Raw genomic sequence first — 13947 nt, 5'->3', positions numbered from 1 at the left:
CATCATTTCACACAACGTTGTAGGTAAACCACTTTGTTTCAAGCATGTGATGCTCGGTCAAACTCACCTGTGGCAAGCAAAATGTGTGGGCATTATGAAAATCACACTGAAACCATATAAAAAGGGGAGAAGTTGACTCAGTCTTTGCATTGTGTGTCTGGTCTGAGAGTGCCACACTAAGCATGGAGAAAAGAGAGAAGGAGAGAATGGCCTGAGGAATTGAGAACCAAAATTGTTGAACAATCAACAATCTCAAGGTTGCAAGTCCATCTCAAGAGATCTTGATGTTCCTTTGTCCATGGTGCAGAACAATCAAGAAGTTTACCACCCATCGCACTGTACCTAATCTCCATGGTCCCTGGATGTGGACAGCAGAGAAAAAAATCATGGAAAGTTGCAAAGTAGGACAGTCCGAATGGTGGATAAGAAGCCTCAATCAAGTTCCAAAGAAATTCAAGCTATCCTGCAGCCTCAGGGTGCATCAGTGTCAGCTCGAACTATCCGTCAACATTTCAGTGAAATGAAAAGCTATTACAAGAGACCCCAGAGGACCTCAGTGCTAGAGACTTAAAGCTAGACTGCAGTTTGCCAAAATGTAAGTGAATCAGCCAAAATCCTTCTGGGAAAGTGTCTTGTGGGCAGATGAAACCAAGATAGAGCTATTATCAAAAGCACATCATTCTACCGTTTACCGGAAATGGAATGAGGCCTACAAAGAAAAGAACACAGTACCTACAGTCAAACATGGTGAAGGTTCAAAGATGTTTTGAGGTTGTATTGCTCCCTCTGGCACTTGGTGCCTTGACTGGGTGCAAGGTATTATGAAATCTGAAGTTTACCAAAAGATTTTGGATCGCAATGAAGTGTCCAGTGTCAGAAATCTGGGTGCACGTCCTAGGACATGGGTCTTCCAGCAGGACAATGACCTCAAGCATACTTCAAGAAGCACCCAGAAATGGATGGAAAGAAAGAGCTGGAAAGTTCAGAAGTGGCCAGCAATAAGTCCAGATCTAAATCCCACTGGGGCCAGTTGAGAGTGTAAGAAGATTGTTGATGGTTACAGGAAGCGATTGATTGCAGGTATTTATGCCAAAGGGTGTGCAACCAAATATTAAATAGAGGGTGTCAACAATTTCGTCCGGCCCATTTTGAGGGTTTTGTATGAAATTATGTTGAATTTGTCTTTTTGTGTTTTTTTTTGGTTTGTTGTTCTAATACACACAAAGGAAATAAACATGTGTATAACTAAATCATAAACACAAAATATATAATGTATATATTTTTTTATTATAGAAAAAAAAAATTTCTGTGATATACGGTAGTTTAGTTATACAAATGAAAAAACGAAAATTCCAGCTTGCTCTGAATAAAATGTAAATCTTTAATCCAAAAGGTTAAAATAGCAGTACATGCTCCTTAGACCCACCATGAACCCCAAAAGGGAGAGAGCGACGCGTTTCGACTGAAAAACAGTCTTTATCCAAGCTAATCTATCCGACAATAGTGACGGTATATAAGGACCCAGTAGCCAATGGGAGTGCGTAACACAAATCACATGACACACGCAATCGACAGGTCCTAGACAGAAAATGGTAAATTAAAAACATATATATAATTGTCAAAATACACGAAAAAGAAAACAAATAAAAAAATATAAAAGAATGAATGACAAATGCTGCAGAATGGCGACTATTAATAATGGAACATAATTTCATTTCTGCGGTTGAGTCCATCAGGAAATCTTGTGCCCAACATGAAGATCCAATAAGCTTCCCGGGTGAGTAAAATTCTATGTAAATCACCACCACGATAAGGTTTAATTACCCGCTCTATACCAGTCACCCTGAAAGAGGAAATATCACGTGAATGGTGATCGACAAAATGCTTGGCTGCAGATGAAATATTACGATTAACATTCCTTGTATTAGAAATATCATAAATGCTCCGTGATGCGATTTTTTAGTTTGCGAATAGTGAACCCCACGTAGGATTTATTACAGGCTACACAATCTATTTTGTACACTACAAAACGGGTATTGCAATTAATAAATCCCTGTATACAAAAACTATTAGAACCAGTATTGTCAAAAAAAGTGCCTGCAGGTGGAGCAATTAAGAACATTACATCTATAGCTACCCTTGCAATTTAACCATGTCACTTGAGGTTTTTTAGTCACATATAAGCTGGGTGATAAAATGTTTCCCAAAGTGGGTGCTCTTCTTGCCACAATATTGCACCCCGCTTGTAAGATATTAGCAAGAGTAGGATCTTCATATAAAATTGGAATAGATTTGTTGATAAGAGCTTTGATGTTGTTAAATTGTGGACTATATTGTAAAGAGACAAAAGGTTTGTTCCTTCGTTGACTGACACTAGTATTGGAAATACTGTTAGTATGTAAATTAGCACTTGTGTTACAAACACTAGTTGTAATTGTCTGTTTATCATTGGAAGAAACGATATTAAGCTAGTGAGCATCCAATTGGGATAACCACGTTTGTTGAATTTAGTGCATGATTTAGCTAAATCTTGTTTAAGGACATCATTGTTATTGCAGTTTCTCTTCAATCTAGTAAATTCCCCAACAGGAATTGAGCGTATAGTGTGTTTGGGATGGCTGCTACTTGCATGCAGAATGGTGTTCCCAGCTAATGGCTTTGAATAAGTACGAGTAGAGATCAATTTATTGGCTACACCTGTAAGTTCCAGATCAAGAAACGAAATTTTGGATAATTCATGAACAAAAGAAAATCTAATATTAAAGTCATTATTATTAATATAAAGAATAAAATCCTGTATGGCAGATACATCGCCCCTCCAAATAATGAGTGTATCGTCAATGTATCTGCCATACCAAGAAATAAATGGCAAAAAATTATTAGAAGTGGAAAACAAAAATTGATGTTCCCAAAACGCCATTACCAAATTAGCTAAAGAAGGTGAAAATTTAGCCCCCATTGCAACACCAGTGCACTGCAAATAATATTCCTGATCAAAAGAAAAAAAATTATGAGTTAACAAAAACGAAGTAACCTGTAAAATAAATCCAATTAAATCCTGAGAATAGCAGCTAAATTTACATAGATGGAATTGCAACGCTTCGATCGCCAATTTATGAGGAATACAAGTGTACAAAGACACCACATCACAACTTAACCAGGTGAATTCTGGCAACCATTCTTTGTGTGACATGACATCAATGACCTCTTTAGTGTTTCTGATATGTCCAGGTACTCTCAAAACTAACGGTTGTAGTAAGGAATCCAACCATTGGCCCAAACGTTCATTCGTGGAACCTATGCTTGATATTATCGGACGCATTGGAGGAAATTCACTGTTCTTATGAACCTTAGGCAAACCGTGCATGATTGGTGTGACAGGGTAAGAAACCTGCAAAAAATCCGCTTGTTTATTAGAAATAACGCCCAATGCAAGACCATCCTGTATCAAACCGTCCATTTTGGCTTTGAAATCAATAGTTGGATCAGATTTTAATTTTCTATATGTGGTGTCGTCTGATAACAAATCCAAAATTCCATTTCTATATTGTAAGGAATCCATTATGACAACCACTCCCCCCTTGTCACTCATTTTTATAGTGATATCCTTCATATCCTGAATTTGTTTGATGATATTTCTTTGTTTCTTTGTCAAATTGTTGGTAGTATTAGATATAGGTTCACTATATTTAAGTTGTTTCAGTTCTCGTTCAATGACCTCCTGGAAACGATTCATACAATCTGCTCTAGATTGGATCGGATAGAAAAAAGGATTTGTTAATTTTAGTTGGTTAGATTGATTGATCACAGATTGACTAGAATTATCCTGACCTTGCAACTCTTGTAATGTCAGCAGAGTGACTTGTTCCTGAAAGTCCAGAGAATGAAATTCATTATCTTTGGTCATGTTCTGGTCAATGTTGCTATCCGACTCCTCAGCCCAGAAATGCTTCTTGATGGTCAAATTACGGACGAATTTATTAATATCCAATAAAGTGGAGAACAAATTAAAGTTCTGGTCCGGAACAAAATTTAAACCATTTGAAAGTACTCTCAATTCCTCATCTGAAAAATTCCGGGATGAAAGATTCAAAACATTATTTATTTCGGCATGAATCTCCTCTGGCGCGTTTGCATGCCAGAATTGCCTTCTGTGTTTCCGGCCGCCGCACCTTTTGCGTTTTTTGTTTTGCAAGCAAAATTAGTAGAGCTGCAAGCTGCAGGTTCATTCAGGGATGTGTCAGACATACTAAGACCATTATCTCCGGAATCACCTTCATGAGAACTAAAACTTACATATCTCCTGTGATGTCTCCTTTTTCTATTGGAGTGTCTTAAAATAGATCTGGGAGTTCTTGTAAAGGATTCCCATTCATTCATGCTGTAGACTTTGTTAGATGCATAGTCCTGCAAATCACGCTGGAATTTGCGCTTTTTTCTAAGCATGATTTCGTCCTCTAATTTAGTCAGTTCATCTTGAGTTTTCTTGAAAAACACATTTTCATCCAATATAATATTACGTGAATTCAAGTTAGTCTTGATGGTGTCAATGTCTTTTTGTATGTCCACCAATTTGAGTTCCTCGTGCTTGATTATCAATCGCATTAAATTAAGTGAACATGTGCTGAGGATTGAGTTCCATTCATTCTCAAACGTCTCACCGAAGTGAGTAGTGGACTTTTTCTTTAATCTCAAACCTCTGGGAATCATATCTTTTGAGACATAATTTTGTAAGGTTGTTAAATCCCACCAAATTTTAGTCTCTTGGATCATCGTTTTTTGTAAGTGTGTTAAACTGTCCATGAGATCAGAGGAATCATTGTTGGTATGTGACACATCCGAAAACACTTGGGCGGCCTTTTGAACACGATTCCTGAAGGTATCCGCCATGTTGCAGCAAAAATAAATGAGAAAAAGGATAGAAAAACGTCCCCCAAAAAGATATATATGTGTGTGTGTGTGTGTGTGTGTGTATGTATATATGTATATATGTATATATGTATATATATATATATATATATATATATATATATATATATATATATATATATATATATATATATATATATATATATATATATATATATACATACTAGGGGCGGTGGGTCTAGAAATTAAAGGAGCAGAAAAAATAACCGGGTGCACGGCAATCAATAATACATAGAAAAAGAAGATGAAGCTTCGTTTAGTTATACACATGTTTAAAAAAAATATACTTTTTCAATAATAAAACATACATACATATATCTTTTTTATTATAGAAAAAAATATATAGATACACACACACACACACCTTTTCGTGTTATAGTTTAGCTATACACGTTTATTTCATAGAACAACAGAAATAAAATTAGAAAAAGGTAAACTGGACATAAAATAATATATATATATTATTTTAATTTTTCTAAGACCTATTTTTTGTCTCTAGTATTTCAACCATAATGCCAAGGAGCGGTCATCGGTTTGGATTTCCAATCACCATTAAATATAAAACGAACATTAAAATATGCAGGAGCGCTTGAATGAAAGTGCTGAATGACAACCAGAGACACGTTTCCGCATAGATTTACATGATGTGGGATGTAAATGACTCGATTTGCATCTATTAGCATATGTTAGGATCCGCTGATCAGGCTCATCTCTGGGATTGTGGACGCATAGATCACGTTATCAAACTCTTGTGCAAGAATCAGTGATAAGGAGAAGTCGGCAGCTGAAGGGTTTGATGCGTGTTAAGAAACCAAGTATTAATCTGTGTAAACGTGGAGAAAGTCACCATCCGAGATTATACAGTTTATTATACTGCACAAAGAAGAACCAGAGCCATCGGGTGGATCAGAAATGTGCGACACGTGATCGGACTATATAGAAAGTGAATATTCACATTTTAACATGAACTTTATTTATTTTTATTTATTTTTTTAACCCGGAGGCAATTATACATTTCTTCTGTAAATGGATTTGAAATAGTTTCTTTCGGGAAAGTAGAACAGGAGGAGCCGCAGATTAACAATGGGGCTGGCACACAGAGCAGAACAAGGATCCAGAGCCTGGAGCTAGATCTCCACACCGTCAGCTGCTCCACTCTATGGATGAAAAAGGTCTCATCTGGTAATTATAATTAATGTGGGGGAGATGTTTTTCCTAACAAAAAATATATACATTGGTAATAGCCTTTACAATAGTGAAAATTATTGGCAACTGATGTACGACATTGGGAAAGCTTGGGGTAGTACAGGGTCAAAAGAAAAAAAAAACAAAAAAACAACTATATCGGCACTCAAATACAACAAGCTCAGAGCATGCTGCATAATATTTCCAGAACTGAAAATCTACATGCGTCCCCTGACGAAGCATACATGTTGTGTGAAACGCACTTTGGGCGCCCTTTTACCTGGCTTGTATTATTATGCCTTACTCCTGTGTGTGTCTTACTCTATTGCAGATTCTGTAATCATCTTTGATGCTGACTAGGGAGGCTGGGTACTAAAACACTTACATGAATATAAGGAACTATATATAATTGGTCAAAAAGAGACAATAAATTCATGAATGCCTATGCCGAAATGTACAAGGCTCAAAAATCGAAATATATATTCTTTATTGGATAATAAAATAATTCAAAGCATAAAAAATAGACATACAAAAGTCAAAACATATAAAATATTAAAGGCAGTTAAGTGATAACAAAACTCCCTTTTGCGAACACTACAAATCAATACAGAGTTCACAGTATTGAGGATGGAAAGTCAGAAAGGTCAAGTCAAAGTCAAAATAGCCAGTGCTGAATAAGTTAAGGCCCTATAAGGTACATGCAGATAAACAGAGAGTGATATGGTGCAAAAGTACACATAACGATAGTAATGCACAGTGGCATGGACTACACTCTGCTTATCAAAGAAAATGCAAAGACACACGTTTCGCATCAAGCTTATTCAGGAGGTGAACTAAATTTTCTTTACATATAGAGATAACAGGTGTGAGGCAGTGACAGGTGTTATACGCGAGGGTCTTGTATAGATGCGCATAGAAGCATATTAAGACCGCTGGAGCACATTGCAGTCACTGATATAGCTGTGATTGCAGTGCAAAATAAAAGAACGTTTGGTCTTGGGCAGGGTATTGGCCCAAGGCAGATTTAAGAAAACCCGGCATGGGCTTTTATTTTTTGGAGCGAACTACAGGATGGTAGTGGGGCAGTTTGCTCCCTCTGGGCTGGGTCTTACAAGTGGCCCATGGCCACAGATTCCAGTTACAAATCCTGCAGGCAAAGGATTGGGTGTGTCAGTGTTTGTTTGCAAGTAGCAGAGCAGGTGGCTCTGCAACAACTAGCTTGTGTGAGGTAACACAGAGCAAAGAGCAGCGAATGCCTGGCACCCCGCAGCATAATACAGTGGTGCAGTCGCCCTCAGCAACCAGTCTCAGATATGGACCATTGTGACGCCCGGCTGCGATCCGGAGAATACTGTGTGCTGTTCATTTTTTTAGTTGTTTCAGCATTAAATAAGTTTGCTGTGACAGTATCTGTAGTACCTAAGAACGGCCACTACACAGTGAATGGTGCTGTCCACCTCCATACACCGCTTACATCAGGCCCCCAATGGAGCGGCGATCAGCTGATCAGGGATGTCGGACCACCACCGATAAGATATTGATGTGACCTGATCTATGGAGAATTTATCAATAGGATCTGCCTGTAAGACCCCTGACGTATGCGTTACTAAGTCACTAGTAAAACCAATCTAATAGGAATCGAATATTAAAGTAATGGGAATTTAATGCAGAAGTTATGTAAGAAAATCGGTATCAATCGGACGAAGTCCTGGCGTAATCCACAGTGAGAATAATTGGTGTAACACATTCCTGACAACCTGCCAAACCCATACCTCGTCATGAGACGTTTCTTCACAAATTATGCCTGACAGCTCTAACGGAGACTTATCTCCCCGTCAGCCTGACCGTCCTAGTGTGGCCATCTTAATATACAGAGACTGGGGACTTAAAAGTGATCAGAACATCTGCTGGATTCCGTTATCCAGGGCCCTTTCCCATCACTAAGGTCTTATGAGTATATAGGACAAATTCACCATCCTGATCATAATCTTTTATTGTAAACTAGATGGTGGACCGATTCTAACGCATCAGGTATTCTAGAATATGCATGTCCACGTAGTATATTGCCCAGTCACGTAGTATATTGCCCAGTCACATAGTATATTGCCCATCCACATAAGTCACAGGTTAAAAAAAAAAAAAACATACTCACTGTCACAATATTTGTTTGGATCTGTGGCAGATCTGGTTTCCTTCAGATTAAAACATTTTTTCCTTTCTGGTCATTGGGGGTTAATGCAGTTTTCTCCCCCCGGTGGCCGCTGGTGATATTGCATTGCATTGCTCTTGGGTCAGCTGATGTTTGTTACCACTCCCACCTTCCTTTAAAAGGTCACCTGGTGCATCAGCTGACTGTTGGTTATACAGGTCCTTTGGATACCAACCTTTCTGGAATTGCTGCTTGCTAAGTGCTTCGGTTCTGCAGCTGAATCCTCATTCCTGGTGCCTTACTCTGCTGCGCGGTGCATTGCAGCAGAGAAAGCTAAGTGTGCTGTTATTGTTTCTTTGTCCCTTTGTTGTGTTACTCTCCTTGTGTTGTATTAGTGCAGCAGTGGGACCAGTGCTCTCACCTGCCAGTTCCCTACATAGGGATTAGAGCAGGGCAAGTGAGGGACAAGGTATCCTGGTCGGCGACGGGTTGAAAGAACCCGTATAGGGACGGTAGTAAGATCAGGGCACAGCCTCAGGTGAGTGCAGGAGGTGCCCATTCCCTGTTCCCTACCGTCAGGGCCCACCGTTGTTAAAGTGTCCCCGGTGTACCCTTGTGTGTTCCGTTGTTTTGTGACAGACCAGTCAGGTCGTGTTACACCTGGACAGTCAATTCGTGACACTCACCTTCCGAAGGCCAGTTGTAGTTCAATCACATGACCGTTACGTCATGGCAGGTCCTTCTCCCATACCACCGGAACCTGCCGGTTGCATGGAGCGGTCACTGGACCGTAACCAGAAGCGGGAAAGGCTGCGGAAGGTGAGTATATAAGGATTTTTAGTTTTTTTTAATTATTTTTAACATTAGCTGTTTTTACTATTGACGCTGCATAGGCAGCAATCATAGTAAAAAGTTGGTCACACAGGGTTAATAGCGGCGGTAACGGAGTGAGTTACCTGCGGCCTAACGCGGTCCGTTACCGCTGGCATTAACCCTGTGTGAGCGGTGACTGCGGAGAGTATGGAGCGGGCGCTGACTGTAGGGGAGGGACTAATCGGACTGTGGCCGTCGCTGATTGGTCGCGGCAGCCATGACAGGCAGCTGGCGAGACCAATCAGCGACTTGGATTCCATGACAGACAGAGGCCGCGACCAATGAATATCAGTGACAGACAGAAAGATGGAAGTGACCCTTAGACAATTATATAGTAGATAATCCTAATTATTAAGTGTTGTTGTTATTCTTCTACCAAAACCAAAGTAAATGCAAAGGTTTCAAAGGGATTTTCTTATCCAAGGCAATTCCTTTAATGGAAGAGCCATTGTCAAAAACCTGGTGACAGATTCCCTTTAAGGGTAGGTTCACACGACCGATTTCTTCACATAAGGGAAAAACGCACTGATTATTCTGATCAGAGTGGCATCAGTTTTTCTTATATGTGGAGAGAGAAAGGAGAAGGTGAAGAACTTTTTTTGTCATTATTTGAAAGTCCGTGAAAGTCGGGATGACCTCCGATATCCCAGTGCAGTTCGATTTTTTTTTTTTTTTCACCGACCCATTCACTTGCATTGCAGAGTTTGATCTGACCCGTCAGAGCAAAATTGGACAAGTCACCGATTTTATCCACGGACTACATGTGAATATCATAAGTACCAGTGCTATCCATGAAGCCCGAGGATACCACTTATACGAGAAAATCGGTCATGTGCACGAGCCTCAATACTGACTGTAGACTGCATGATAAAGCCGGCGGCTCCGTGGAGAAATAAAGTTCATTTTCTCCTGGATGCTGCACTTTTCACTACGGTCGTGCTGAAAACAATTATTTTTTAAGCCTCATAAAAGATACAATGAGCCGACAAACGCTTGTTGGGCCGATTATCGCCTCTTGCCTTTAGCTTATTGACGGGAATTGGGCATCTGCAAAATGGTTACCAAGAGGAGACAACATTTCTATGGGGTATTCCTAGGGACAATGTTATTTGGATGGCAACCTTCCTACCAAATTGGGCCTTTTCTTTAGCCGGTCAATAAGACAGTCTTCTCTCCTTCGAAGTGTATGGAGAATGTGGCAGTCGGGAAGCGCGAGTCACTGGACCCCTGTTCGGTACTTTTCTTATTCTTTTTTTTACTTTGATTTGTTTAGTCAAACATCAAAAACATTGGGCAAATTTGGGAGACGTTTACATGTCTCCTTTTCGGTTCCTTTTCAGATAGTCCTTGCTGGTTTCCAAACTCCGACCTGTCAATCCTGTCCATCTCGGACATGCTACTCATAGGACTATAGGATCTACCTTATTTTCCACTGCTGGCCTCTCCTGTCCTGATGGCTCTACAATAATCCTATCATAAAGATCTCCAGAAATTAAATTGCAATTGCCATAATTGTACTAATGTCTCTGATTTACTGCAAATCGTTTTTTCTCCTGGATGAAAGGTTCTCAGATACTTTAATGCTACAACCTTAAATCAATTCAGAAGAGGGAAGATTAATTAAAGCCACCTTTGGCTGTCAGCTCCATAAATTGGGCGAAAAATCACTCAAATTATTTCCACATATTTGCAGATTGCTTGTTTATAGATATTACCATTACATGCTTCATCAGGGCTTGGATTAATAAAAATTATTTATATGCGCATGTGACTCTCAAAGGCAACAATACCAGTCCGTTCCTCCGTTACTCAGAAACCACTGTTCGAATGACTATGCTGATGAGGCCGAAGAGCCATTTGTAGATCTGAAGCCTCTGTCACTCCAGCTCTATTCCCCGCCCAGCGCAGCCTCCTTAATACGTCCCAGAAAAACATGTATGCATATTTTACTGTGATTTTCAGAATCTTAAGTCTTGAACATACCTGTTTTTTATATGATAAAATATTGCCAGTGCTACGCTGTAAAAAAACAAAACAAAAAAAAAAAAACAGGTTTAATAAGTATCGTATACATCAGATGGCAATTTTATTTTTACATGCTTTTTGCAGATTATACTTTGGTACTTAACAGGATAAAAATGCTTAGACATCATTTTGCAATTTTTACAACACATCAAAAAACTAAGCAACTTCGCAAATAAACTAAAATCTCAGATCTGCAGATGAACTGTAAATACAAAACAGATTTTCCGCCGCCATGGTAACAGACTACAAACAAACCCTGTGTAGTCTGATTCTGCTGCCATACTTGGCCCCTGTTTCTAGCTATTGTACCGAGCTGGGAACGCAGTGAAAAGCGGTGTACAGTCATGGCCAAAAGTTTTGAGAATGAGACAAATATTAATTTTTCCAAAGTCTACTGCTTCATTTTTTCTAATGGCAATTTGCATATACTCCTGAATGTCAGAGTGATCAGCTTAACAGCAATTACTGTACTTGCAAAGTCAATATTTGCCCAGAAAATGAACTTTAACCCCCAAAACACATTTCAACATCATTGCAGTCCTGCCTTAAAAAGGAGCAGCTAACATTGTTTTAGTGATTGATCCATTAACACAGGTGTGGGTGTTGATAAGGACAGGGCTGGCGATCAGTCATGATTAAGTAAGAATGACATCACTGGACACTTTAAAAGGAGGCTGGTGCTTGGTATCATTGTTTCTCTTCAGCTAACCATGGTTATCTCTAAAGAAACACGTGCAGCCATCATTGCACTGCACAAAAATGGCCTAACAGGGAAGAGTATCGCAGCTACAAAGATTGCACCTCAGTCAACAATCTATCGCATCATCAAGAACTTCAAGGAGAGAGCTTCCATTGTTGTCAAAAAGGCTCCAGGGCGCCCAAGAAAGACCAGCGAGCGCCAGGACCGTATCTTAAAACTGTTTCAGCTGCGGGATCGGACTACCAGCAGTGCTGAGCTTGCTCAGGAATGGCAGCAGGCTGGTGTGAGTGCTTCTGCACGCACTGTGAGGTGGTGACTCTTTGAGCAAGGCCTGGTTTCAAGGAGGGCAGCAAAGAAGCCACTTCTCTCCAGAAAAAACATCAGGGACCGACTGATATTCTGCAAAAGGTACAGGGAGTGGACTGCTGAGGACTGGGGCAAAGTCATTTTCTCTGATGAATCCCCTTTTCGATTGTTTGGGACATCTGGAAAACAGCTTATTCGGAGAAGAAGAGGTGAGCGCTACCACCAGTCTTGTCTCATGCCAACTGTAAAGCATCCTGAAACCATTCATGTGTGGGGGTTGCTTCTCAGCCAAGGGAATCGGCTCACTCACAGTCTTGCCTAAAAACACAGCCATGAATAAAGAATGGTACCAGAATGTCCTCCAAGAGCAACTTCTCCCAACCGTCCAAGAGCAGTTTGGTGCCCAACAATGCCTTTTCCAGCGTGATGGAGCACCTTGCCATAAAGCAAAGGTGATAACTAAATGGCTCATGGAACAAAACATAGAGATTTTGGGTCCATGGCCTGGAAAGTCCCCAGATCTTAATCCCATTGAGAACTTGTGGTCAATCATCAAGAGACGGGTGGACAAACAAAAACCAACAAATTCTGGCAAAATGCAAGCATTGATTATGCAAGAATGGACTGCTATCAGTCAGGATTTGGTCCAGAAGTTGATTGAGAGCATGCCAGGGAGAATTGCAGAGGTCTTGAAGAAGAAGGGTCAACACTGCAAATATTGACTTGCTGCATTAACTCATTCTAACTGTCAATATAACCTATTGGTACTCATAATATGATTGCAATTATATTTCTGTATGTGATATAAACATCAGACAAACACTAATAAAAACCAGAGGGCAGCAGATCATGTGAAAATATAATTTTGGTGTCAAGTAAATGTAACATGTTAATTGCCTTGTTATTCTTAATAAAAATTTATTTGAATAAAAAAAATAATTTTGGTGTCATTCTCAAAACTTTTGGCCATGACTGTACAGCAGGGCACCCAACATGCAGGATGTATTTATACATTAAATAACTACTTAATACATAGAACTTTACTAAAATCATTACTTTATGATCTTTAACATCCCGGCAGGAAAAATATAAAAAAAAAAAAAAAAAAAAAAAGGAATTTCAAAATATAACTTGAAAATTAAAATGCAGACGTGTACCATGTAATAAGCTATTCATAGTGTATAGTCACGAAGTCTTTCCACAGGAAACCACAGGAGTGATCTGCTAAAAAAAGTTCTTCAGTCTATAGAAAGACCTGAGCTTCATCTAACCATATGTGTTCTATTCGGAGACGTTTCTTAGGCCTCATTCAGACATCGGTATTTTTCACATACGCAAAAACAGTTACCAGTGTCCGTGTTTGGGGATTTTATGGATAAATAAATAAAATGATAAATCTTCTCCTATCCTTTGCATTGCTAAATTCAGACAACACACGGATTCCATCAGAGTCCTGCCAGTTTTTCATGGACTGTTTGATCTGATAAATCTCCATCATTTCTTTTTTTTTTTTTCACTCGAGAAAAACTGCAGAAACTGTGATGGTAAAAACCCAACACATTGATGGGACTCAGTGATTTTTCTACAGGAAAAATCTCTTTGTACCATGTTAGCCAGTTGATAGAAAAAAAAAATAAAAAAATTGAGAGTCCTCAGAGGTCGATACCTGACTAACTGAAAATGGTAACAAACAGCAGCTTTCGAGACTAATCCGGTCTCTTCATCATTACCAGCTGCCGTCTTCAGCTTTTCCCAGCGCTGCTCCGGTCTTCTGTCTTGT

At 39.5% G+C, this 13947-nt stretch overlaps 1 protein-coding gene across 1 annotated transcript in view; it reads right to left on the bottom strand.

The window, feature by feature from the left end:
• CCNY (cyclin Y) overlaps positions 1–13947 on the bottom strand; it is a 162122-nt gene that overhangs the window by 34480 nt on the left and 113695 nt on the right. The window contains exon 5 of the mRNA XM_069729689.1: positions 11120–11155. Coding sequence (XP_069585790.1) covers positions 11120–11155 — 36 coding nt within the window. The remainder of the gene's footprint in view (positions 1–11119; positions 11156–13947) is intronic.

Source organism: Ranitomeya imitator, chromosome 6, assembly GCF_032444005.1.
Source record: "Ranitomeya imitator isolate aRanImi1 chromosome 6, aRanImi1.pri, whole genome shotgun sequence".
Classification (NCBI taxonomy): domain Eukaryota; kingdom Metazoa; phylum Chordata; class Amphibia; order Anura; family Dendrobatidae; genus Ranitomeya; species Ranitomeya imitator.
Note: the sequence above shows the minus strand (reverse complement) of the source record. Positions and strands in the feature narration are given on the sequence as shown.